General features: G+C 61.9%; 2 protein-coding genes across 10 annotated transcripts in view; one reads left to right on the top strand and one right to left on the bottom strand.

The window, feature by feature from the left end:
* Window positions 1,751-8,751, top strand: RCOR2 (REST corepressor 2). The gene is made up of 13 exons (XM_021082899.1): window positions 1,751-1,848; window positions 4,120-4,357; window positions 5,070-5,126; window positions 5,419-5,499; window positions 5,723-5,775; window positions 5,863-6,024; window positions 6,132-6,256; window positions 6,351-6,420; window positions 6,514-6,729; window positions 7,077-7,154; window positions 7,269-7,326; window positions 7,469-7,698; window positions 7,812-8,751. The coding sequence occupies exons 2-13, from the start codon at window positions 4,231-4,233 to the stop codon at window positions 8,124-8,126; spliced, it is 1,572 nt and encodes a 523-aa protein (XP_020938558.1). The 5' UTR covers window positions 1,751-1,848; window positions 4,120-4,230; the 3' UTR covers window positions 8,127-8,751.
* MARK2 (microtubule affinity regulating kinase 2) overlaps window positions 8,941-22,897 on the bottom strand; it is a 62,272-nt gene continuing 48,315 nt past the window's right edge. For 3 of the 9 annotated variants that reach the window (XM_021082898.1, XM_021082892.1, XM_021082893.1), the window contains 16 exons: window positions 21,183-21,231; window positions 20,790-20,855; window positions 20,636-20,706; window positions 20,369-20,425; window positions 19,451-19,687; window positions 18,886-19,005; window positions 18,686-18,785; window positions 18,483-18,595; window positions 17,381-17,513; window positions 16,962-17,140; window positions 16,648-16,745; window positions 15,659-15,820; window positions 14,777-15,034; window positions 13,742-13,768; window positions 11,730-11,774; window positions 10,419-11,117 (listed from right to left, as the gene is read on the bottom strand). In XM_021082898.1, the coding sequence (XP_020938557.1) occupies window positions 10,757-11,117; window positions 11,730-11,774; window positions 13,742-13,768; window positions 14,777-15,034; window positions 15,659-15,820; window positions 16,648-16,745; window positions 16,962-17,140; window positions 17,381-17,513; window positions 18,483-18,595; window positions 18,686-18,785; window positions 18,886-19,005; window positions 19,451-19,687; window positions 20,369-20,425; window positions 20,636-20,706; window positions 20,790-20,855; window positions 21,183-21,231 (2,076 nt within the window). In that variant the 3' untranslated portion in view covers window positions 10,419-10,756. Of the gene's footprint in view, window positions 11,118-11,729; window positions 11,775-13,741; window positions 13,769-14,776; window positions 15,035-15,658; window positions 15,821-16,647; window positions 16,746-16,961; window positions 17,141-17,380; window positions 17,514-18,482; window positions 18,596-18,685; window positions 18,786-18,885; window positions 19,006-19,450; window positions 19,688-20,368; window positions 20,426-20,635; window positions 20,707-20,789; window positions 20,856-21,182; window positions 21,232-22,897 lie in introns of all 9 variants that reach the window. The other 6 variants (XM_021082891.1, XM_021082894.1, XM_021082896.1 and 3 more) reach the window with 4 other exon arrangements.

A 22,897-nucleotide genomic window follows, 5' to 3' on the forward strand; every position in this document is an offset into this window, starting at 1 on the left:
GTCTGGGCAGTTTGAGGGGGTGGGGGCTCTGGAGGGAGCACCCCCCTCCCCCCATGCCCCTCTCCATTTCTCCAGCTTCATCTCCTGGCCTCCAATCCAACTCCCCCACCCAAGGGCCCGCGGGGCTGCCTCCCTCCTCGAGCTTAGCCCCTTGGCTGTGGCCACCGAGGGCCTGGCCAGGGTCCCAGGCACCACACCACAGCGGCCAGCCTGGCCTGGCCAGAGCTTGGGACAGTCCTAGTCTGTCTGGCGGGGGCCGAGAGAGTTCGGGATTGGCTGGAGCTGCCCCCGCCTTTGGGAGGAGGGAGACGTGAGGGGTGAGGGGAGGCCTTGCTCAAGGTCACCCTCCTTTTCTCTCCCAGCATCCCTGCTCGACCTTTGTCCCCACTGCCTCACCTCGTGGAGGGAGGAGGCGAGATGCCCAGCACACAGAGGACAGAGGAACCCAGCAAAGAGGAAGGCTTTCTGGGCTACTCTCATTTATTTATTCAGCAAATATTGAGTGCCTACTATATGCCAGGCACTGAGAACTCAGCAGTGAACACAGTGGGTGGACCGGATCCCTGCCTGGGGCCCAGCAGGGAGAGAGTCACAAAAATAAACAGTCACACAAATAATGTAAACTTGGGTCCCTAGCAGTGTGGCAAAGGCGCTGAACCTGAATGCCTGGGTCTGGCTCCTCCGGGGATCTCAGGGCCGAGGAGGCAGGCCTCAGACAGGGCCAGTGGCTCTGGCTTTGTGGAGGCCTGTGGGCAAGGGGGGGGTCCGGGGCGGAGCCAAGCCTCAGTTTCCTCAACTGGAAAACGCAGGAAATAAATGTACCCGGATCACAGGCGTTGCCACCAGGCGGCCTAGAGCCCTCAAAAAGCAGGCGCCGCCGCCATCATCCTCCCAGAGGAAGGGTGAGGGGGAGAGCATCAGTGAGAATGGCGGGGGAGGCGCTCCCAGACCAGCAGCTCTCACAAAGCTCAGAGCTGGCCTCAGGGGGGTGAGGGACCTCAAGACTAGGGCTGAGCTGCTGAGCTTCCCAGGCCCCTAGTCGCCTAGGGCTGGAGGAGGGGAGGGGCCGTGCTGCTGCCTCCCCCCCCCCACCCCGTTCCAGCCACGTGGCACCTCAGTGCCCTGTCCTGGGGGAGACGGATTCCCGACCTGGGGCTGGCTGGGGGAACGAGGGAAAAGGGTGAGGGCTGTGGGGAACCGCTGAGACCAGGTCCTGTGGCGTGCCCGCTCCATCCTACCCCACAGCCCCAGGGCAGGGAGGGGGTGCTGTCTCTTTAAGAGCCTTCAGGCTGCTGGGAGCAGATGGCCAGGACGGCCGGGGCCCCTTGTCCTTTGTGTGGCTTTGCACAAAAGAGGGGGCCAGCTGGGGAGGGGGCGGCTGCAGCAGGTGGGAGGGTGGGGCCTTGCCCCTCCCCCTCCTAACCCTGTGCCATTGCCCCTTGGGGAGGAGGGTGCTCACTAGGCTTGTGCCTCCTCTCTGGACACCGTGGACCCCACAATCACCCCCAAATTCCTAGGCTAATCCTCCCGTGTCGTGTCCCACCTCCCAGGCAGAAGTCTCATCACCCTGGGGTCTAGGGACTTCCCCTTCCTTCCCAATTCCAAGGGGAAAAAAAAAAAACCCTCCTCTCCCTGCCCCCACCCCGGAGCCGAATCTTCCTCTGGCCCTGAGCTCCAGGCTCTAGGGAGAAGTGAGAGCAGAATTAGGTTCTTAGCGGGGGAGGGGTGCTAAGGAGAGAGGGAGGCCAGTGGCTGGGGGTACCTGGGGCAGTCCTGGAGGACAGAGGCCAAAATAAGCAGGAGGCGGAGGCCTGCGGTGGGGCGAGGAGCTGGGCCCTGACCCTAAGTGTGAGTATAGAAAAGAGGCCACGGGGAACTGGGGAGCCCAACAGAGGCCCTGCCTAGCGGGGGACCTGTGTGGGCAAAATGGAAGGCTCCATCATAGGAGAGGGCTGTGTGCAGCGATGGCTGCCTGCCAGGCAGGAGGGGACAGAGATGAGAGGCTCCCGGAAAGATTGGAGGTGCTGGGGACAGGGTGGCACCCTGCCGCTCAGGAGGGGTCAGCCTGGGGAGGTTCTTTCCATCTTGTAGCAGACCCCTTTAGCTCAGACCTGCCCTTGGCCCATTCATTCTCCTTTGTCCAGATCTCCCCACCCTAAGGCTTGGTGCCCAATCCATGATTTAAGAGGAGGAAAAAGGCCCTATAGCTCTGGCCGGAGGTGTGGCGGGCAACGTGGCCGCCGGCTGGGTGGTCCCTTGTGGCCCGACAGCACGGGTGGGGTCGTGCCTGACTTTGCCTGGCTGCCCGCAGAAGCCCCCAGGACCAGGAGGCCCCGGCCGGGTCGTGGCCCGACCGCAGGACCCTGGCCGGCTGGCCGCAGGCAGCGGGTGGGGGCGGGGATCCCTGGCTGGGCCCTGGGTTGCTTCTAAATTTAGGAATCTGATTACAGAGTGGCCGACGAAGGGAAGGGAGAGGAGGGTGCGAGTGCAGGCTCAGCTCAGTCTGGGCACAGCGGGGTGTGCCCGGCTGGAGGTGTGTCTAGGAGTCTAGGGCTCGGGTGGGAGGGGCGACAGGAGGGTGGGGGCTTCGGCCTGTGTGTGCTGCAGCACGTGCCTTCGGCGGCGGGGACGGGCACCGGCGCTGCTCGCAGGCTCAGAGCCGCCGCCGGTGTGTGCGCTGGCTCTTTGTGTGCCTGGCAGGGTGGCTGGGTCTGGCTTTGAAAGTCTCTGCCCACCCCCCCTCCCCCATCTCCGTCTGTGCCGCTCTACCCGCTTCCCGGTCTGTCACTCTGCCCGTGCTTGTCCTGGGGGAGGGGGATGCTGCTCCTAGCTGGGGTGACACTGAACCCAGTGGGGAGGGGACCCAGCGCCTCCCTCCCCCTGCAGTCCAGAGCTTCCCCTACACTTCCCACTCCCCAGCCCGCAGCCCCCTGTGCCACTGTTTTGGGGTGCGCACTGCAGCAGTTAAAGGGAATTGAGGTGACCCCTGGGGACCCACAGATGTACCAGAAGCCAGGCTTCGGCCCGGTAGCTCTTGAAGGAATTCATTTCTCTCCTGTCCGGCCTCCCATCCGCTCTGGCCCCCAAGGGCGCATGAAGGGGGGGGTCCCCCCTGCGGAAGGGGGGGCGGGGAGTTCCTTAGCAGGAAGGGAAATGGAAGGAAAAGCTGGGCTCCACCCGGGCGGGCGGGCAGGCGGCCTCAGGGCCCCCAGGGCAGGCGGCAGTAACCTGAGCCCACTGGTGTGTGGGGCTGGTGTGCGCGTGGGTGGGGCTGACCCCCCCCCCGGCTACTCCTGGGGAGCCGGGGGGGGTCTCCCCCAGGGGCAAGTCTGGGAGCCCCCGGGGCCCGCAGAGGGAAAAGCTCTCCACCCGGGTCCTGACCCCACCCCCTGGAGGTCTAGCCCCGGCCCCTAGGCCCCGCCCCCCGGGCCCTCCCTCCCACCCCAGGGCCAGATGTTCAGCTGGCGGAGGCATCGGCTGGGGGAGGGGTGCTGAGGCCGCAGCCGGCACTACTTCCCTGCCAGCAGCTTCATTGTGTGCGCGAGGAGCGAGCGGCGGCGGAGAGCGGGCGAGCGAGCAGCAGCCCGAGCGCGCCGGGGAGAGCGAGCGCGCCGGGGAGGGTGCGAGGCGGCGCCCGCGGCTGCGCTCCCCCGCCTCCCGGCAACTCTGCCCCAGCGCCGCGCGCCGTGCGCGCCGTCCCGCCGCCACCAGCGCCGGGGCCCCGCCGGCTGCCGTCGTAGGCAGGGGGTCTGGTCGGGATAGGGGTCCCCGCCCGGGGACTGGGGCATCCCGGTGCAGCCGAGAGGCGCGGAGCCCGCGGGGGGCGCCAGTTGCGCCGCCGCGCCCGCTCGCTGAACTGCGTGGGCAGGCGGGCGTTGGGGCTCCGGGGCGCCCCGCGGGCCCGGAGCCCGGACTTCTCCGGGGAGCCCCAATCCCGTGGAGCGTCCAGAGCGAGCGCGCCCCAGCCGCCCCGGACCTTGTGCTCATCCCCCGCGTACCCCACTTCTACACAAACTTTTCTGACGCCTTCGCCCCTGGGGGTCGCGGAGAGCGCTGGGCTACCCGCTGGGCTCCTGCCCCGCCGGACCCTGGCCACGCTTGACCTCCTGCCTCTCATAGCCTCAGTGGCGACCTCTCCAGGCCGGGCCGGGCACGGCACTCAAGGCGAGCGCGGCAACCACCACCGCTCTCCGAAGGCTCCTGCGCCCCCCGGGGCAGCTGGGCGGGGTAATGCCCTCGGTGATGGAGAAGCCGAGCGCGGGCTCCGGGATCCTGTCTCGCAGCCGGGCCAAGACGGCGCCCAACGGCGGACAGCCCCACTCGGAGGATGACAGCAGCGAGGAGGAGCACTCGCACGGTGAGCCCGGCGGCCTAGGTTTAAAGGCGCACCGGCCCGGGGAGCGCGGAGCGGGGCGCGGGGGAGAGTTGCCGACCACGGGGGTGTTATCCTGATGATTCCTGCCCTCCCTGGATTGGAGCCTCTGCCTTGCTTCTCCCCCAGGTCGGCACAGGGAATCTGGAGGCTGGGCCCCTAGCTGCTGAGGAGGCGGTCCTGCCTGCCCCCGCCCTGCCCTCAGTCCCCGAGGGACTCGGGCGTCCCTCCCTTTCACAGCTTGGGCCCCTCATACCTTGCCACCTTGCAAGGGACTGAGGTCTGGCTGTGGCAGGGGCTGGGAAAGACACCTCCACCCCGAGCTGTGAGGCTCATGTGGTGGGGAGGAGCCTTGGATTCCCTGCGGGGCTGCGGTCCAGGTCTGGGGGTAGCCCTCCAACCTCCCCCCCCACCCACCCCCCCCAGCCAGAACAAAGGGCTCTGCTGGGCCTGGGCTTTAAAACTGGCCCCTGTCCCCCCCCACCCCCATGGTCATGGTTAGGCAGTCTCTCCGTCTTCCAGTTCCTTCTCTGGCTGAGGGTATCCGAGGAGAAGATGAGGGGAAAAGTGAGCCTCTGGAAAGGTGGGGGCCCCGGGTGGTCAGGAAGGAGAACTCCAGGCCAGCCACCTCCCCCGCCACATCCTCCCGCCCTCCCTCCCTCCCTGGAGTCCTGACTGCCTCCCCCTGGCTCCACAGACAGCATGATCCGCGTTGGAACCAATTACCAGGCCGTAATTCCGGAGTGCAAGCCTGGTGAGTGGCAGGACAGGCTGTGAAGGGAGGGCACTGAAGGGCCCATGGCTTGGCCCTGAGCCCCACCTGGGGGAGCCCTTGGCTGGCGCCCACTGGAAGGACAGGCGGGGGTGGGTGGCTGGCCCTGTGGCATGGTTAGTTTTCCTTCTCTGCCTTCCTGTCTGGGTCTCTGCCCCTCCTTCCCCTCTGGGCCTCACCTCACAGGCCCTACTCCTCCACCGCCCTCTGGCCATGGGTCCAGGCCGGTGCCACCCGGCTGATCTGATGTCTTCTCTGCGCCTCTGCCTTTCAGAGAGCCCCGCACGCTACAGTAACAAGGAGCTGAAGGGGATGTTGGTGTGGTCGCCCAACCACTGCGTGTCGGATGCCAAGCGTGAGTGGGGTGGGGCCCCGGGGTTTGTGCACACCCTTGGGAGCTGGGGCCTGGGTGTTCCCAGCTGGCAGCAAGTGGGCTGGAGGCTGAGGTGTGTGGGTTCAGTCTCTGCCCTGGGGCGCAGGTTGGGGACCTCGTCCCTGGGGGCGTACCCCTGTGTGGGCAGGCTGGGGTTAGGAGTGGCGACTCATCCTTCAAGACCCGGCTCCTCCCGCCCCTGCAGTTGACAAGTACATTGCCATGGCCAAGGAGAAGCATGGTTACAACATTGAGCAGGTGAGCCTTGGCCCTGCAGGGATTTGGGGTGGGGACAGGACGGTGCTGGGGGCAGCTGAGCCTGAGTTGTCCCCTCTCCTGGGCCAGGCCCTGGGCATGCTCCTGTGGCACAAGCACGATGTAGAGAAGTCGCTGGCTGACTTGGCCAACTTCACCCCGTTCCCTGACGAGTGGACTGTAGAGGACAAGGTGCTGTTTGAACAGGCCTTTGGCTTCCATGGCAAGTGCTTCCAGCGGATCCAGCAGATGGTAAAGCCCTCCACCCCCGCCAGCACTCCTTGGCCCCTTCTTTCTGATAAGCCTGCCCAGGGCCCAGAGTCTTAGGTGGGCCCCAGCCTCTGGCGTTGCCCCTCCAGCTGCCTGACAAGCTGATTCCCAGCCTGGTGAAGTATTACTACTCTTGGAAGAAGACCCGCAGCCGGACCAGTGTGATGGACAGACAGGCGCGGCGGCTGGGGGGCCGAAAGGACAAGGAAGACAGGTGGGGGCTTGAGGAAGCCCTGGGTGGGGGTAAGCTGAGCTCCTGCAGGGCCCTGGCCTCTGCCTCACCCCCTTCCTGGCTCCTGTGTAAGCAGCGATGAGCTCGAAGAGGGACGAGGAGCCATGAGTGAGGGCGAGCCGGACGCTGGAGACCCCAAGAGAGAGGTGAGGTCCCAGAGCTGCTCTGGCCCTGCCCACCCGCCGCCCCCTCCTCGGGCTCCGCAGCACCCACCTCCTCTCCTCTCCTTTCCCTGGCAGCCTCTGCCCTCTCGGCCGCTAAATGCCCGCCCCGGCCCGGGGAAGAAGGAGGCCCAGGGGTCTCAGTACCGCCACCATCCGCTGCGAACTCGCCGGCGCCCGCCCAAGGGCATGTACCTGAGCCCCGAGGGCCTCACCGCCGTGTCGGGGAGCCCGGACCTTGCCAACCTCACACTTCGCGGCCTCGACTCCCAGCTCATCTCCCTCAAGCGCCAGGTGGGGACCCAAGACAAGAAGGGGTGTGCAAAGGGGACAGTTGGCAGCCCGGAACGATGATCAGGGGGTGGCTGAGGTGTAAGGGAGGTGGTATGGATGCCAGGCCTGCCTCTTGCCCCGTCCTCTGGGCCTCTGGGTAACTTGGCATTCTTTTCCGGGCGTTGAGGAGAAAACTGGTCTTTGAGGAGGGGCAAACCTCCGTGCCCCCCTACCGCATGGCTGTGAGAGGGGATGAGGTAGATGGTGGTGGCAAAGAGCTTTGCTGGGAAGTAGGGCCCTGGTGAGGGTTGGGATCGCTGGCCGCCCTGGCCGGGAGCTGGACGTCCCTTCCTTGCCTTGCCTTCCAGGTGCAAAGCATGAAGCAGACCAACAGCAGCCTCCGCCAAGCCCTGGAGGGTGGCATTGATCCACTCCGCCCCCCAGAGGTAAGGCCGCTCTTCGGCTTGGGGTGCAGAAGGGGCTTCTTGCTGGCAGCAGAGCAGAAAGGGGCCGCCATTCCCATGCTTTGGAGTCTCTAGGATATATTCCTTGCTCTCCAGGCCAACACCAAGTTCAACTCCCGCTGGACCACGGATGAGCAGCTTTTGGCCGTACAAGGTGGGTGGGGCGACTATGGGGAGAGTGGAGGCCCCCCAGGGGTCTCTCCTGCCCCCCCTGGAGCTGGGGCAGAGGGCCTGGATCAGGGAAGTGACCGGTTCCCAGGGGTGTTCACGCTCTGCTGCCCTTTTGACCCTTGCAGCCATCCGTAGGTATGGCAAAGACTTCGGGGCTATTGCCGAGGTGATTGGCAACAAGACTCTGACCCAGGTGAAGACCTTCTTTGTGAGCTACCGGCGCCGCTTCAATCTGGAGGAGGTGCTGCAGGAATGGGAGGCCGAGCAGGATGGGGCCCCTGGAGCCCCGGTCCCTGGGGAGGAGGCTCGGAGAGGGGCTCCCTTGCCAGCCCCAGCCCTAGAGGAAGACGACGAGGTGAGACGGGGAGGGGAGAAGCCCTTCAGAGAAGAGAAGAAAGGACCTGCCTCCGGCCTTGGGGCTGGGCCGAGGGTGTGCTCGAGCCTGGCTTCTCTTCTCTCTCCTCTCAGGTCCAGATTACATCTGTCTCAACATCGGGGCCACGATCTGGGCCCCCTGCGCCACCCCCTCCTCCCCCTCCCACCTCGCTGTCCCAGCCGCCCCCACTGCTGAGGCCACCTTTGCCCACGGCTCCCACCCTGCTTCGCCAGCCGCCCCCACTCCAGCAGGGCCGTTTCCTTCAGCCCCGGCTGGCCCCCAACCAGCCGCCCCCACCGCTCATCCGCCCTGCTCTGGCTGCCTCCCGCCACGGTGCCCGCCCTGGCCCTCAGCCCCCACCCACCCTGATTGGAGCCCCTCTGGAGCCTCCAGCTCCCTCACTCTGAGCACCGAGGCCCTCCACCAACTAGAGGCTCCAGAGCCCCTCTGCTGGACCTTCCTGAGGACAGAAGGGACTAGAGCTCCTGCCAGGTCTTTGGAAGACCCAGAGCCGCCTTCTGGCACAGCCTGCACCTGTGGGCTCTGCACGTGTTCCTGGCAGCCGAGCCTGTGTCCACCCGCTCCCAGCCAGGGTCTGGGGTCTTCTGAGCTGGCCCGAGGCTACTTTCTCTTCCTGGCTGGGTCTGGAACGGCTGCCTCCTCGCCTGCCAGGGCTTGGCCTTTGGGTCCTGCCCTTCGAGTATAGGGGGTAGTGACCATAGCTTGGGGAGCCGGGGAGAGGACAGTTAGGTGTCTTGGCTGTTCCTCCTCTTTCCCTTCTTTTAGCAATAAGTTTGGGGTGAGGTGGGAGGGTGTTGAAGGAGGGAGGTGGGCAGAGAGGCTCTTTGGGGCCTGACGGCAGCGGAGGCTGGAGAAGGGGCTCTTGTGTCTTCAGGGTCAGGTGGGAAGTGCTGAGGAGCTCTGAGGGTGCCCACTGCCCAAAAGCTTAGAGAAAGGGTTGGGAACATATGCAGACATGGGTTTATTTTTCAATGTTTTTAAAAAATAAATAAAACCTTCAAGCTCACTGAATCCTTTCTCTTTTAGTTTAAGTGTCCTGGACGTCGCTTCCTGTCTGTGCCATGAGGATGGGAGTGGGGAGGGCGCCCGCCCAGCACTGGCCTTTCCCCAGGCCCCAGACAGGAATCAAGGCAGGCGGGCTGGGCTGCCCATGGACACTGGGTCCCTGCCCAGCTGGGAGAAGAGACAGGAGGCAGCTCAGATTCCAAACATTCTCTTTATTACGTGTTTGATCCAGAGGAAAAACTAAGTGCAGGAAGGGGGGCTGGGTGGGGAGGGGCCACCTTGCCTGGGAGCCCCCCCCCAGCCACCACCCCCTTTGGGAGCCAAGCCTTGCCCTCCCGGCCCCTCGGAGCACCCGGGCTGTTCCATAGGGCAGGGGAGGGAGAGAGGGAGGGAGGGAGGGAGAGCCCTTGGTAGGAGCCGGAGCCCACAGTCGAGCCCACAGTCTTAGGGCTTGGGGCAGGAGGGCTGAGGTTGGCGGGGCCCCTTCCTGGGACCCAAGGGCTCAACTTGCCGGGGAGCCAGGCCTGGGAGTGGGGGTGATGAGTAGGGGTGGAGTCATCATAAATCAAAAAAAGAAAAAAAAAATAAAATAATAAAATAAAAAATAAAACCCATCACAAAAAAATGTACAACTCAGGTGAGGGTAGAGGCAGCCTCTGTTCAGGACCTCTCCCCCAATTTCTCAAGAACAGAGACAGCAGAGAAATAAATTAAGGGATGCAGCGGCTGCCACCAGCCAAGCGCCCATAACCAGCCACTCCCACGCTGGCTGCGGAGGTTAGCGAGCTGGGAGTCACTTGGCCTATCGGTCCCCCACCCCGCCGCCGAGAGCAGAGGCTCCCCGGCCCTGCTGCCCTATCCAGCCTCCCGCGGAGGCCCCGGGGCAGTGTCTCCTGAGAGGAGGGGTGACAGTGTGAGGAAGAAAAGGCAAGGCCAAGAGATGAGTGGTGAGGGAAGTCACTGCTATGGAACTAGCTGGTGCCCAGATTAATGCCAACGAAGGGGAGCAGTGGGGAGAGGAACGGCGTGGGGGGCTGTGCTTTCAGACAAAGGCTCTCCCAGAACGGAGAATGCCCAGCGTCCCTGTTCCGGAGACTAGCAGCCCAGGCGGCCCCCTGGGGGCCGAGGAGCCCATCTGCCCTGCAGTCCCCTCCCCTCTCCCAGCCCTGGGGTCAGCCCCGCCTTCTACCCAGGAGGGGGTGGGAGAAGATGGCACAGACTTTTTGAGGAGGGGAACAAAAGTCCCCACAGCAGCTTGTGGAAGGAAATGCCCAGCTCTGGGGAAGGAGGGGCAGAGGATACAGTGTGGAGGGAGGCCGGAGCCCCGCGCCCAGCCTGCCAGCCCCAGAGCAGCCGCCAGCCCCACGGCTTCAGGGCTGCGCGGCACCCCCACCCCCAGCCCCCCGCCGCCCAGGCCTCCAGCCCAGGGGCCTGAGGTCAGGGCAAGGCCACCTCTGGTGGTTTACTTGGAGGGGAAGGAGGAGAGGAGAGGGGAGAAGCCCAAAGTGGGCCTGGCGGAGGGCCTAACAGGGAACTCCACCACTCTTGCCTGAGAGTGTTCCAGCCCTGAGCCACCCTCCCGGGAAACCCCGCAGATCCAGTCTCGACTGTCCCAATGGGGCAGGGAGGAAAGGTGGCCGCTGGGATTTTTTTTTTTTTTCTTTTTTCTTTTTGGTAATAAAAAATTTCTTGGTTTAGGCGAAATACTCTGTGCAACCGCAGTACCGAGGGGGAGCCCCGCCCCCCACCCCTCCCTCCCCTTCCTTCGCCTCCTGCGGGAGAGAGGGGGGGAGGGGGACGATCTGGGCAGGGTAACCGTGGTGGGGGCGAGAACCATCTCCCGGCCCCCACAAACATGGAAGAAAAAACTGAGACGGGCGGGGAGGGGAGAAGTGCCAGCAGGGGAGACACACCAATCCATCTCTGCAGTCCGGCCCGGGCGGGCGGAGCGCCGGCCCCAGCAGCTAAGTCCAGCTGGCCGCCTCCTTCGCCCCCCACTCCTGGCAGCCTGTTAAAGCTTAAGCTCGTTGGCTATTTTGGAGGCAATGTTTTTGAAGGCCATGGAGGTGCCCGATATCCGCTTAAATCGAACACCGTTGAGAGAGAGCCGAGGCAGTTTGCACACCTCCATCTCCCACTGCACGAAGTTCTCGTGGCCCGGCGTGCCGTGCATGCACAGCAGCATGTACTTCTCGTGCAGCTCGCTCTGGCAGCTGTTTGCGTCCAGCACCTTGCGGATCTCCCGCATCATCTCGTTGGGCTCCATGGAGCTCGTGGTCTTCATGCTCCACGTGAAGCGAAGTGAGCGGGGCTTGGCCTCCCGAAACTCCTCCTTGTCTTTGTCGTTGCCGCCGCTGCCCACCACGTGAGGTCTGCGGAGAGGGCAGAGGCGGGCGTCAGGCGGGAGCTGGGGCGCCCCACCCATGGGAGAGCCCCCCTGGCACAAGGACCCTGAGACGGAGAGAAGAGCGGGAGGGTGCCAGGAGGCGGCGGTGCTGGAAGAGGGCGCCTCAGACCTGGCCCGGGGAGCGGAGGGAGGGGTGAGGAGGGTGCGCAGTCCTGCAGCCCCCCGGGGGGCGGGGGTGACGAGGTGACAGCTCCAGGCTTTCCTTTGTAGAGGGAGGGGCGGCGAAGAAAGGGGAGCACATGCTCCAAGCCCTGAGCAGTTCGCAGACTGGACAGCAAGAAGTGGCTGATTCGTGGGAAGGGGAGCTTGCCGACAGGGAAGGAGTCTGTACCTCCAAACCCCGGCCCAGGGCTCCTGCTTCCAGGACACACCAGATCTAAGGAGAAGGGCCCGCACCTACTGCAGCAGGGCGGGGGTGGGGGTGGGGTTCTCTGAGGAAAGGGAGACCCCCGAGAGGACGGGGGAGGCAGAAGCACAGGAGGAAGAGCCAGGTGGCAGAAGGACGAGAGGAGCAGGCGGCTCGTGGCAAGCCGGGTGGCCCCGGGCAGGGCCGGCGCTGGCTCCAGCCCTCTCTCACCTGAGCGTCTCCACTCGGTCTTTGCTTTCAGGTTCATTCAGGTTCCTCAAAAAACAGAGCGAGGGAGAGTTTAGTGCTGGGACCTCTGTGAGGGCGGGTCTGGGGAAGTGCCACCGGTGGGTGGGCTGGACCCCAACCCAAAGGCTACTCGCCCATCACCTGGCAGGCCATCGCGGCTCTGTGGCACCTCACAGTGGCAGCTTGACTGTCCCCTTCCAACAGGGAGCCCAGCACGAGGGGCCTGCCCCTCCCCACACTCCCAGAGATCTGTGCCAGGAGGAGCCGGGGAGGAGGGCGTGGACGTGCGGGCACACGCAGGGAGCACAGCCGCAGCGCGAGGCCGCTCTCCCCCGCCCCCGGCCCGCAGCCGGGGCTCAGCTGTAAGGGGGCTTCTGCACTAGCGGGTCTCGGAAGTGCAGTCCTCTTGGAGGGAAGGGGCAGGGGCTAAAGAGGCCTCTCTCAGGAGGCTCGAAGGGCCAAGGGCTGGACCTGCTTTGAGTATGGCTAGGGCTGGGCGGGGAGGAGCAGGGCCCTGAGGTCGGCTGTGGACAAGCTCGCCTCCCCCTCTCCTTTAGAGCTCCCCGGCCGGCCAGGCCCTCTGCTTGTACAGGAGGGAGGACGGAGGGCAGGGCAGGGCAAGGCAGACGCCTTGGGAGGGCGGGTGGGGAAGAGGTCTGGCCCCGCTGAGCGGCTTCTCCAGCTCCTGGCTGGAAGAGGGGTGCCTGGAGCTGGGAAATCGGGGCGTGCAGAGGGCGAGGATGTGAGGAGGAGTGAGAGAGCAGCAGCAGCACATGTAAAAGGAACACAAAGACGCAACAGACATACGAATGCAAACAAGCCCAAGGGAGCAGGGAGCCCGGGCCGCGCAGGGGAAGGAGCCTGGCTGCTCTCTCCAGCCCCACCTGGCTCCTGCCCTGTGGGTGGAGGCTCCCTGCAGGGCAGGCCCCCACTGGGGCCCCATGAGTCAACAGCCAGCCATGCAGTGAAGAGCTGGGTGGGGAGCAGTGGGCGGAAGGGGGGAAGACCCTGTCTCGGCAGTTGTTCAGTCAGCAGGGGCGCCAACGGGCCTGTCAGGTAGCCCAGCCCCAGCGTCGGGCCCGGGCTGACAGCCTCGGGGAAGCAGGGCTCCCCAGCTGGCCTCTGGTCTTCAGCCTGGTATGTGGCCCACGCAGGCCTCCAGAAAGGATGAAGACAGGGCCAGGAGTGGCAGAGCTAGGAGCTGGCCCAGGAAGGGAGATGCCTGAGTGAGGCGAGATCTCTCCCTGTTCTGCCAGAGCTTAGGGCTGGGTAGCGGCCCCTGCCCCTGGAACGTCCCAGCTCCTGGTTCTTCAGGAGCTGCAGGCCATATCTGAAGAACACAGCCCAGAGAGGAGGCGGCCTGATTCATCCAGATACTGCGCAAGGCGGGAGGCATGCTGCAGTGGGGTGGGGTGGGCCTAGTTCTGCAGGAGCTGCCAGAAGGGGGCGCTGTGCCCCACTTGTCGGGCAAAGGCTCCTTGGGCCTGGAGGCGCCAGGCTAAAGCCTTGAGACCCCAGGGACCCTGCAGCACCTCCAAAGTCCTGCCATCCCACAGGACAGGGACAAGAGGCCACACAGCCCTGAAGGTCAGGGCACCAGAGGAGGAGAAGCCCAGGAAAGCCAGAAGGATACCATCCCAGACGCCCTGGTGGAGCTTCTTCAGAGCGCATGCAGACACGGGGGAAGGGCTGGAAAAGGAACCCGATGCTTGTGACCCGGGGTAGGGGGTTGGGGGAGGAGACAATCTTAAAGGGAGAATTCCCTGAGAAGGTCCCTCTTGCCTGGGGACTGGCCCGTCATTTTCAGAGCCGTTTGCCCTGAGTGGGGTGCCCAGTCAGAGGCCATCGTCATCCCTTTAAGATGGCAGGGAGAAGGCCACACAGACGTGGTTAGCAGGTGGAGGAGGGAGCAAGAGCCAGAAAAGGGGAGTGAGTGATGGAGGCAGGACACAGGACACAGACACACACACACACACAGCGGGCTCAACGCCTACCTTCTGGCAAACCTGAAAGACAGATTTCTAAAAAAACAAACAAAAAAAGACAAAATAAAAAAAGAAATAAAAAAAAAAAAACCAACAAGACAGTATGTGGATAAGCAGGTGGGGAGTGGGCTTTACGGGTTCAAGGGTCACCCCATTTGTGCAAGAGCCGCTCAGCGAGACTAGAGTCCCAAACATCCTGCTCTGCTCACACCCCGCCCTGCAGCCCGACCTCTGCACTTGGGGCCGGACGGGGGCATGGCTGAGCTACCGCAGCTGAGTGACCGGTGTGCAGGAGGAAGGGCTGCAAAGCTCACCTCTCCAGCCCCCTGCTGCCTCCCGAGCTACACGAATATGGTGGAGGTGGTGGGGGCTGGACACAGGAAGCATCCTGAGAGGCGGACTGGATGCAACTCAAGAATCAACACTGGCCCTTTGGGTCATCGGGGCCCCAGTGAGAGAAACCTCCTGAGGAGAATCCCCGCCTTGGTCCCCACATAGGAAGGCCTCACTCTGGGCCCCCACCAACTATTTCATTCATGGCCTTTATCCTGGCAAACACCAACCCCTCCCTCCCCGGCAGAGGGGAGTGGCTGCAGCCAGACATAACCAACTGGGTGGGGAGAAAGGAGGTCAGAGGGGGCAAGACACGAGCCCAGGAGACAACTCTCCTCACCGGCCCAGCCTGGCTCAGGCCTCATGACTTTGCAGCTGCGTCACCAAATATAAGTTTCCATGGGAACCCAAGAGAGAAGACGGGGGCTTTTATTTTAGCATCTGAGTTCACACTCTCCTAGAGAGGAGGCGGCATGGGCCATCTGCTCGGGCCAGAAAGAGGGGTGTGTATACGGTGCTGGGGAGGCCGAGAGGGATAGACAGGTCTGGACACCTCATATGCCCACAAAAACCCAAGTTCTTAGGCTTCCCGAGGCTTCTTCTAACCCCAGGACCTAAACCTGGTTCTAACCCCGGGGGCCCTCATCCCCACCCCAGGCAGGTAGAGGGCCTGGCCTCGGCCTCACTGCCACCCGAGGCCCCCCAACTCACCTGCGTACAAACTTGGAGGTGAATTTGCTGAAGATGCTCCCCGAGGCCCCCCGCCGGCCCTGGCTGTTGCCAGAGGGAGAGGCTGGGGTCACACCGTAGGGCAAATTCTGCTGGTCCCGCACCTGCCGGAGCTGCCCAGCGTGGAAGGTGCTTCGACTGGACACACCCCGGGGAAAATTAGTTCGGTCTGGGGCTCCACCACTGCTGCTGATGTTGTGGGCGGAGGGGGAGGCGACAGGGACACGCTGGGGGGCTGTGCTGTGGGAAAAGAGGTGGGGGGAGGGTGGGAAATGCATCAGGGGCACAAGAAGGCTATCACCACCGGGCGCCTGGAGTGCCCCGGGGTGGGAATGGGGAAGAGGGATGCTGGGGCAGAGGCAGCCATCACGGAGGACACAGAAGGAAGGGGTGTGGCCACTGAGGACACTAGAGGAGGAAGGGGTGGTTTGGGGGAGGGGGGAGGGAAGGAGGGAGGGAAGAATACATGTGTGGAGAGCAGAACAGGCTGGAGAAGTGGCTCCTCGGGAGCTAGGCAGACCGGAACCTAAAGGGACGATGCTGCCCAACCCTCAAGGACTGAGTCCCTGTGATGCGCACTGTCCCGGGTCCTAAGGAAGGTCCAGGAGGGCTCAGAACAGAAAGGCTTCCTTCTGGAGCCTCGGGACGGCTTCTTGCATTTCTGTTCTGAGAGGGAGAGCTGGAGGAAAAGAGGGGCATTAAGCTGTTTTTTGTTCCCTCTACTTCCTGGCTGCAGGGGACAGAGCCAGCCCTGTGGCCAAGACGACAAGAATAGAGCAGGACCCCCAGGTGGGAAGAAGTTGTGGGGGGTGGAGGGGGGCAAGCTGAGGGCAGCAGGTGCAGCAGCTGCCCCAGCACACTTGCCTGGGCCGCGGCACCTCACAGTTACTGTCCGTGGGGGGCAGCCCAGTGGCCTTGTTGGGGTGCACGGAGGCCGACATGGACTTCTGGTGCTGGCGGGGCCGGGCCGCAGAGACTGCGGCGGAAGCAGAAGCCGTGGAGGCCCGGGACCCTGGCATGGTTAGGCTAGGAGACAAAAGCAGCGGAGAGGCCTGGGTTAGGGGTGGGTGCGGGCAGGAGGCTCTAGTTAGGAAGCAAGGGCGGGGTGGGAAGGGCCAGAGCCAGGGAAGCCTCGGCAGGATGCAGATCAGGCCCAGGAGTAGCAACAGGGCACCAGTCAGAGCCGAGGGGGGCGGGGGGAAGCGGAGAGCAGGGTAAGGAAGCCGAGGCGGGCCAGAGCCTGGAGAAGGAAACTCAAAGTGCAGGAAAGCCGACAGGAGGCAACTGCCTCCAGGCTGCACTGGTCTCCTGGGAATTCGAAGAACAAGGCTATGTCGTTGCCAGAAAGAGCAAGGTGTTGCTAAGGGGAATTTTCATTGAGCTCAGAAGATGAGGAGTCAGGAACGCAACACTGACAGTCAAGGTTGGGGGCTCTGCTCTCATAGGTACGGCTAGGCCACCCTCAATGTGTGTACCCGAAGTAGGCATCTCTTGGTCCTGCCCTGAGCGGGCGCGCGGGGGGAGGGGGGGTTCCTGAAACAAAGCCTCAGGCACGGATGCCCAGAGGAGTGCGGCTACCATGCCCTGGCTGCAGTCAGGAAGCGAGAAGGCAGCTGAGACGACCCTGGAGTCACACTCAGTACACCACAAGAAGCGGTCCCAGGAGCACAGGGAAGGGGAGACGGGGGGGCGGGGTGGGGCAGGGGGGAGGTGCCGGTGTGTGGAAAGCTGGACTGGACAGAGCTGGGACGGGACTCCAGGGAGCAGGAGGGGAGGGGGTGCTGCTGGCAGATGTCACCACTGGGAGAGGCGGCTCCTAGGGAGTATGGCCGGCAGGGCCCGGGCCTGCTCACCTGTCTTTGCCATTCTGGATGGAGGCCTGGCCAAGGCTGGCCCTCTCCAAAAGTGGGGAATTCCTACTTCGATTTGTGCTGGTGGAGAGGACGCTGTTCTGTGGGGAATAAAGGGCAGAGTCAGAGCACAGAAAACCAAACTGTTCTTCTGGCATGCAGAGCGGTCAGGGGTGGGCAAAAGAAGGGACTCTGCTTTGGCTCTGAGGGGCCAGGCTTTCTATGGGGAGCAAAAGTGGCCCTGCAGGGAAGGTCAGGTAGGCGGCCAAAGGGAGCTGGGTCTGGATGAAGGCCCGAGCGGGGCGGGCGGGGCTCACCGTGGAGGGGGTGGGGGTGGTCTTCTTCCTCTCCAGGCCAGGCAGGGGGCTGGCGGGCACTCTGGCCGTGCTGCCCGCCTTCCGCCCCGACTCCCGGTCTTCCTCAGGCCGCTTGTTTTCTGCGTTGTTACTCTGCGTCTTCTTAGAGTAGGAATTGGAAGTGGGGATGGCAGGACCAGCTGCTGGGCCAGAGGGACGGAGGGCATGGGTGATGGCGGGCCCAGGGGACGCCCGCCGTGTGCACGGCGCGCTCTCCTACAGTCTCTCCAGCAGCCCAGCGACCCCCATGACCCAGAGGTGGAGGAAAGCTAAGTGGCCTCCCAAAGGCCATGCTACGCAAGGGCTGAACAGGGGCAGAAACAAGTCCCCGAAGCTATGAGGAGAGGGGGAGTCCCCACCTGCAACTCCCAAGTACGCACCCTGGTCGCTAAAGCGCCGCTGTTTGGGGTTGGCTGAGACGCTGCGCTGTACCTTGTGGGAGGGGGAAGGGGCACCGCTATTGGTCAGATCAGCTGAAGGCCGGGGCTTCAAGGTAATGGTGTCACCTTCCAGCTGCAAGAGCACAAAGTGGGGGTGGAAGTCATGCGAGCTACCTATGGAGGATCCCTCTTACACATTCCCGCCGGACCCAGGTCCACCCCAGGCTCACGTGAGGCACAGCCCCTGCAAGACTAATGTGCATCTAAACACTTGTGGAGATACACGTGCCCCGACACAGACCCTGACACACACAGACCCTGACACACCCAGCCAAAGCCAGAGCACCTCCCCGCAAAGACCCCCTGCCCTCAGAGACAGACACACATCCCCAGAAGAATGCACAGACTCAGAGACAACCCCACTCCAGTACCCCTGAGCAGGCTGAGAAAGAATCCAGAAAGAGAGTCCAGCACCACTGGGGGAGAGAAGAGCGGGACAGGGAGGCCACAAGTGCAGGTGGGGACGCACAGATGGCAAAGGAGACCCTACTCCCACCGAGACCTGTGGATTTGGGCACACTCACGGTTACCCAGATGAGCAGAACAACAATCATGAAGCTTCCAGACATTTCGCCGGGAAGCTGGACGCATATGCACACAGATACACAGACCCAGACACAAGCACCAAGCAGAAACAGCACAGACTCGAGTCCCTCCAAGACAGACAAAGCCACGTGTCCAGGAACCCAGAGACGTCTCTTCCAGATACAGACATACACGTACAGAAACAGAGAGAGACCTCCAGAGCAACACGGAACGGACCTGGCCAGACCGACCTAGAGCCACTCTAACCAGTACAGAAGGAGCCAGACCTACTCACCCACATGGAAACCCAGACCCCACCAGCTTTCCTACTGAACCACTGATGGAGACGAGTGAAAGGCAAGGCCAGTGGACCTCGGTGCCCCCAGAGCTGAGGCTCTGAATTCGTCAGCTGAGGGCACACCTGCTCAGAGATGAGCTTCTGGCCTCGAGAGCTGCCAGGAGCAGGGGTGCTGCTGACAGAGGCTGGCCAGAGCGGGGAGTGGAGCAGGGCACGCACCTCAGAGCTCTTGTAGCCCAGGAGCAGGTAGGTGGCCATCACCTCATTGTACCTCTGGCCCACCAGCGAGTCCTGGATCTCTTCCCGTGTGTAACCCATGGACACCATCAACTCTGCACGGGGGTGGGTGGGGGGAACACATACAGTCAAGGCCCGTCCTGAGTCCGAGGCAGGCTCGACCCCAGGGCCCAGGACAACCTCACCTGTCCGCCTGGGGTCCTTGTAGTCAGGGAGTGGCTCCACATAAGGCTTTAATTCATCATCTTCGTGACCCACATTCATCCATCGATCTTTCATGATTTGCTAGGGAGCAAAGTGAAGGGAAGGGCAGAGAGGGAGACTCAGCTTGGAGGTTTCCTTGGGGACCCGGCACCTTCCAGCCCGCTGGGCTCAGGCTGCTCACCTCTAAAGTGCCTCTCTTGCTGGGATTGAGAATGAGAAATTTCTTAAGCAGGTTTTCACAGTCTGTGGACATGTAGAACGGAATACGGTATTTCCCCCTCAGTACCCGCTCCCGGAGCTCCTGCAGGAGAGAAATTTAAATCACTCAAGGCCAAGGGAAGAAACCTAACACCCCGGCTCCTAATAGCTTAAGACTGGTCAGGCAGACGTAAATGAAATACGGCCAGAAGAGCCTGGAACAAGGCACCTCACTAGAGAGGTGGTGACGTCCAACACCCCACGCCCTGGGGCTGGACCCGCACGAGGCTTGCCACCCTGAGGGCCTCGGAGGGGTGAGTGGTGGGTGAATACAGGATTTACCCCAGCCCTCACGAGCAGAACTGCAGTTATTAGAGCAGGTGGAGAAGGCCTTTTAATAGCTGCTACCTTTCGCCAGCCCTTCTCTGAAGCTCCGGCATGGGAAAGATGTAGAACGGCAGCAAAGGTGAGAGACTGGGGACAAGACCAGCGCCCGAGAGAGGAAATGAGAAGTAATACAAGCGACCTAGGGCTGAACTTCACTCCACCTTGAGGTTCTGTCCATCAAAAGGCAGGGATCCGCTGACCAGTGTATAGAGGATAACTCCCAGGCTCCACACATCCACCTCAGGTCCATCGTATTTTTTGCCCTGGAAGAGCTCTGGAGCAGCATAAGGGGGACTGCCACAGAAGGTATCCAGCTTGTTCCCAAAGGTGAATTCGTTGCTGAAGCCAAAGTCTGCAATCTTGATGTTCATATCAGCATCCAAGAGCAGGTTTTCTGCCTGCGAGGCAAGATGGAAAATGTCAGGGAACCAAGTGGATGACACTAAGGCACTGGGCAGGAAGGAGCCGAGGGGAATGGGACAAGGAACAGGAAGTCATCGTCAATCTTAGACCTTTCTCCACCAACTCCGGGGCAGGCCCCCCATCAATGTGAAGAGGCTGGGCTGGGCTGGACGCTGGTGGCACAGGCTGCTCCTCACATAGGCAGCGGGCGAGAGCTGGGATCTGAAGGCTCAGAGACCCTGGGAGCTGGGCAAAGCTTCCACGGCTTCGAGGACTTAGGGCCAGGAGACTCGCACGCAGTCTCATACACTAATATCTCAGTGAGAGAGATGAGTGAGCCGCACACTTGCAGAGCAGCTGGGACGCAGCTGTGCAACAGTCAACACCGTTTCCTCGGCCAGCCACCAGGCCGCCTGCAGCCCTCCTGCCTCGCCTGGCAGCACCAGAAGGTGATGTGCCGAGAGGTGAAATGGCAGAGACTCTCTGCTCGCTGGCTGGAATGGGATCCTAAGTCCAGCCGCAAGGCCTATGTCAGAAGCAGCCCTAGAGGCTTCCTCATCCTCCCCCAAAAATGAAAGGCTGGCGTTTGACTCAGGGTGTGATGGTTATGTCACAGTTAACGAGGGTGAACAGCCCGGCCCCGACTTAAAGACCCAGGAGATAAGAGCTTGTCTTACCTTTAAGTCTCTATGAACAATAAACTTCTGGTGACAGTACTGCACAGCAGACACTATCTGAAAGGAAGGATGAGGGGTCAGCCCACGGATGCCCGAGGGTGGGCCACAGGGGCTGGTGGAGCTGCAGTCCTGTGACCAAGTTCGAAGCTGCCACATGGATAAGCAAAGCCCAAGGACCCTCCAACAGTCACTTAAAGAAAGGCAGCTCCTCCGTGTACGCCAACCCCCCCCAAAGCAGAGGTCGGGCCCACACTCCGCCACACCCACCTGGCGGAATTTGGCTCGGGCCTCTTTCTCTTTCATCCTGCCATGAGCCACTAGGTAATCAAACACCTCTCCTGCAAGAGACGGGGCAGGGGCTAGAGCTTGCTGGGGCTGGGGAAGAGGGGGACACAGGAGGAAGAAGCAATTCCATGCCTACCTCCACTAGCATACTCCATGACAAGGTAGAGCGTTTTTTCAGTCTCGATCACTTCAAATAACTTAACTATAAGAGAAAAGGCCAAGCCATGAGTCAGAGAAGCAGCAGGGGCCGCGCATCGAGCCCTAACTCGCACAGGGGCATCCTAGGAATGAAAGTTCCCTCCGTTCACATTCCTGCTCTCCCAAGGACAAGTTCCTCTCAAAGCAGCCACCCCCCCAAGGACAGCCCTGTGCGTCAGAGGCGGGCTGGACGTTAAGCTGGGCTTCCCCAGAGGCATCCCTGAAGGCGAGAGGTGCCAGAAGGTGACGCGCCTCAGGGCGGAGAGCTGCATGCTGGGAAGTGGGGGCCCGGCTGTGGGCGAAGAGGAAAGGAACGACAGCTGCTTCTCACCTATGTTGGGATGATTCAAAACCTTCATTATTCTTACTTCACGGAACAGCTGGAAAATAAAGTGCCAGGGGTCAATGCTGGCTCAGCTTGCTCCCCTCAGGTCCCCTCCAAACAGAGCCATTGCTAGGATGCTTTTTTCAAAAAGAAAAAACAGGCAGGGGAAAGAAAGAGGGCGGTTGTCCAGGTCCTCCATGTCCGACCTTGACGGCTGAGGACGTGGGCAGAAAGGAGAGCAAAGGTGGCGAGTGGGCGCTTGTGACCTGTACCCTCAGGTGTGGCATCTGGACGAGTCAGCAGTGCCCTCGGTGCTGTCTACCCAAATCCAGCGCCCAAAGAGCAGGCGGGTTTTGGCTGGTGCCTCTGCAATAGGGAGTGTGAGCCCATGAACATGAATATTCAGAATCTGAGCTGCTTCTAAAGTTCACTGACAAAGCAGGCTCCAGCCTGGTCGGTGAGAAGGGTGTGAGAGGGTGGGGGGTCCTGAAGGGGGACCCCATCATCCTCTGATCTACAGAAGTCAGAGGGCTCTGCACCAGTGGGTAGGCCTTTACCTCCTGGGCCTCGGGGTGGTGACAGAAGCAGCCACTCCTATATATAGCTGATGCCAATTTTAATCAAATCCACCTCCACACACTCACGCTCTCTTTGTGAAACAAAATCAGGGACTCCAAACCATGCATCTCCATAAAGAAAGATGACAGAGATGAACCCCATCCCTCTGCGGGGGCCAGAGAGCTGGAGGTGGGCTTTTTTCTAACTCCCAGGCCTCACCACTTGCACAGAGAGCAGAAGTATTTTGTTTTGTTTTCTTTTCAAGGGGAGGGAAGGTATGGAGACCTAATTTAGGCTATAGTTTATGGGGAAGAAGTGAACACATCTTTTTTTTTTTTCCCCCGTTAATGAAGACCCAGAGCTTTCGGGAGCTGGAAAGGAAAAAAGAGACAGGCTTTCTAATCCTCAGGAACCTGATTCTGGCCTTGGCTCCCCTTTCTTGGTAGAGCCCAGGTTTCTCTTGCTTTCTCCTCTGGTCCGGTAGTTATCTTAGATGAAGAGGCAAAAAATCCCGGACACCAGCGCAGGGGAAATAATGGGGAGCAGCACTGAAGTGGGGCCAGAAGGAGCGGCCAAGGTTCTTGTCCCGAGGGCACCCGCTGGGCCTGGAAGGGGCATTCTCCTAGGAGAGCAAGGAGTTTTCCAGGCTTGTCTAGAACACTGAGGGAGCCAGCCTCCTTAATGCTCGCCCTTTAGGGATCACTGCTGGGGTCAAATGCAAACAGCGTGATCTGGCCAGAGTCAGACGGGCCCTGGCGCTGGAGTGTGCTAAAAGGCTTTTAAAATGGCCACATCTGTCTGGTGCTGGTGCCTTCCAGCCAGTCCGGAAGAAGCAGGGAGCAAAACAGAGGCGGAAAGGAAGACGGCTTAGCTGCCTCTGGCAGGAGGAACGGTTCCAAAGACCAAATGGCTCCCACCAAACTGGCTTCGACTCTGCGGGGTCTGAGCCAACATGAAAAGAGTAGCCCTCTTTTCCTTCCTTCCAGAAAGCTCCAAGCAGGGAAGCCCTGGTGATGACAGCCATGTTTCATTTGAATCAAAGAACTCTGAGGGATCCCAGGGGTAACAAATAATAGGAAACATCTTGGTTTTGGCTGTCAGCATGTCAGGGCATCTCAACCCACACACTCTGATTCTGCAAGTGTCTCTCTCAGCAACAGCTC

This window comes from Sus scrofa, chromosome 2, assembly GCF_000003025.6.
Source record: "Sus scrofa isolate TJ Tabasco breed Duroc chromosome 2, Sscrofa11.1, whole genome shotgun sequence".
Lineage (NCBI taxonomy): Eukaryota > Metazoa > Chordata > Mammalia > Artiodactyla > Suidae > Sus > Sus scrofa.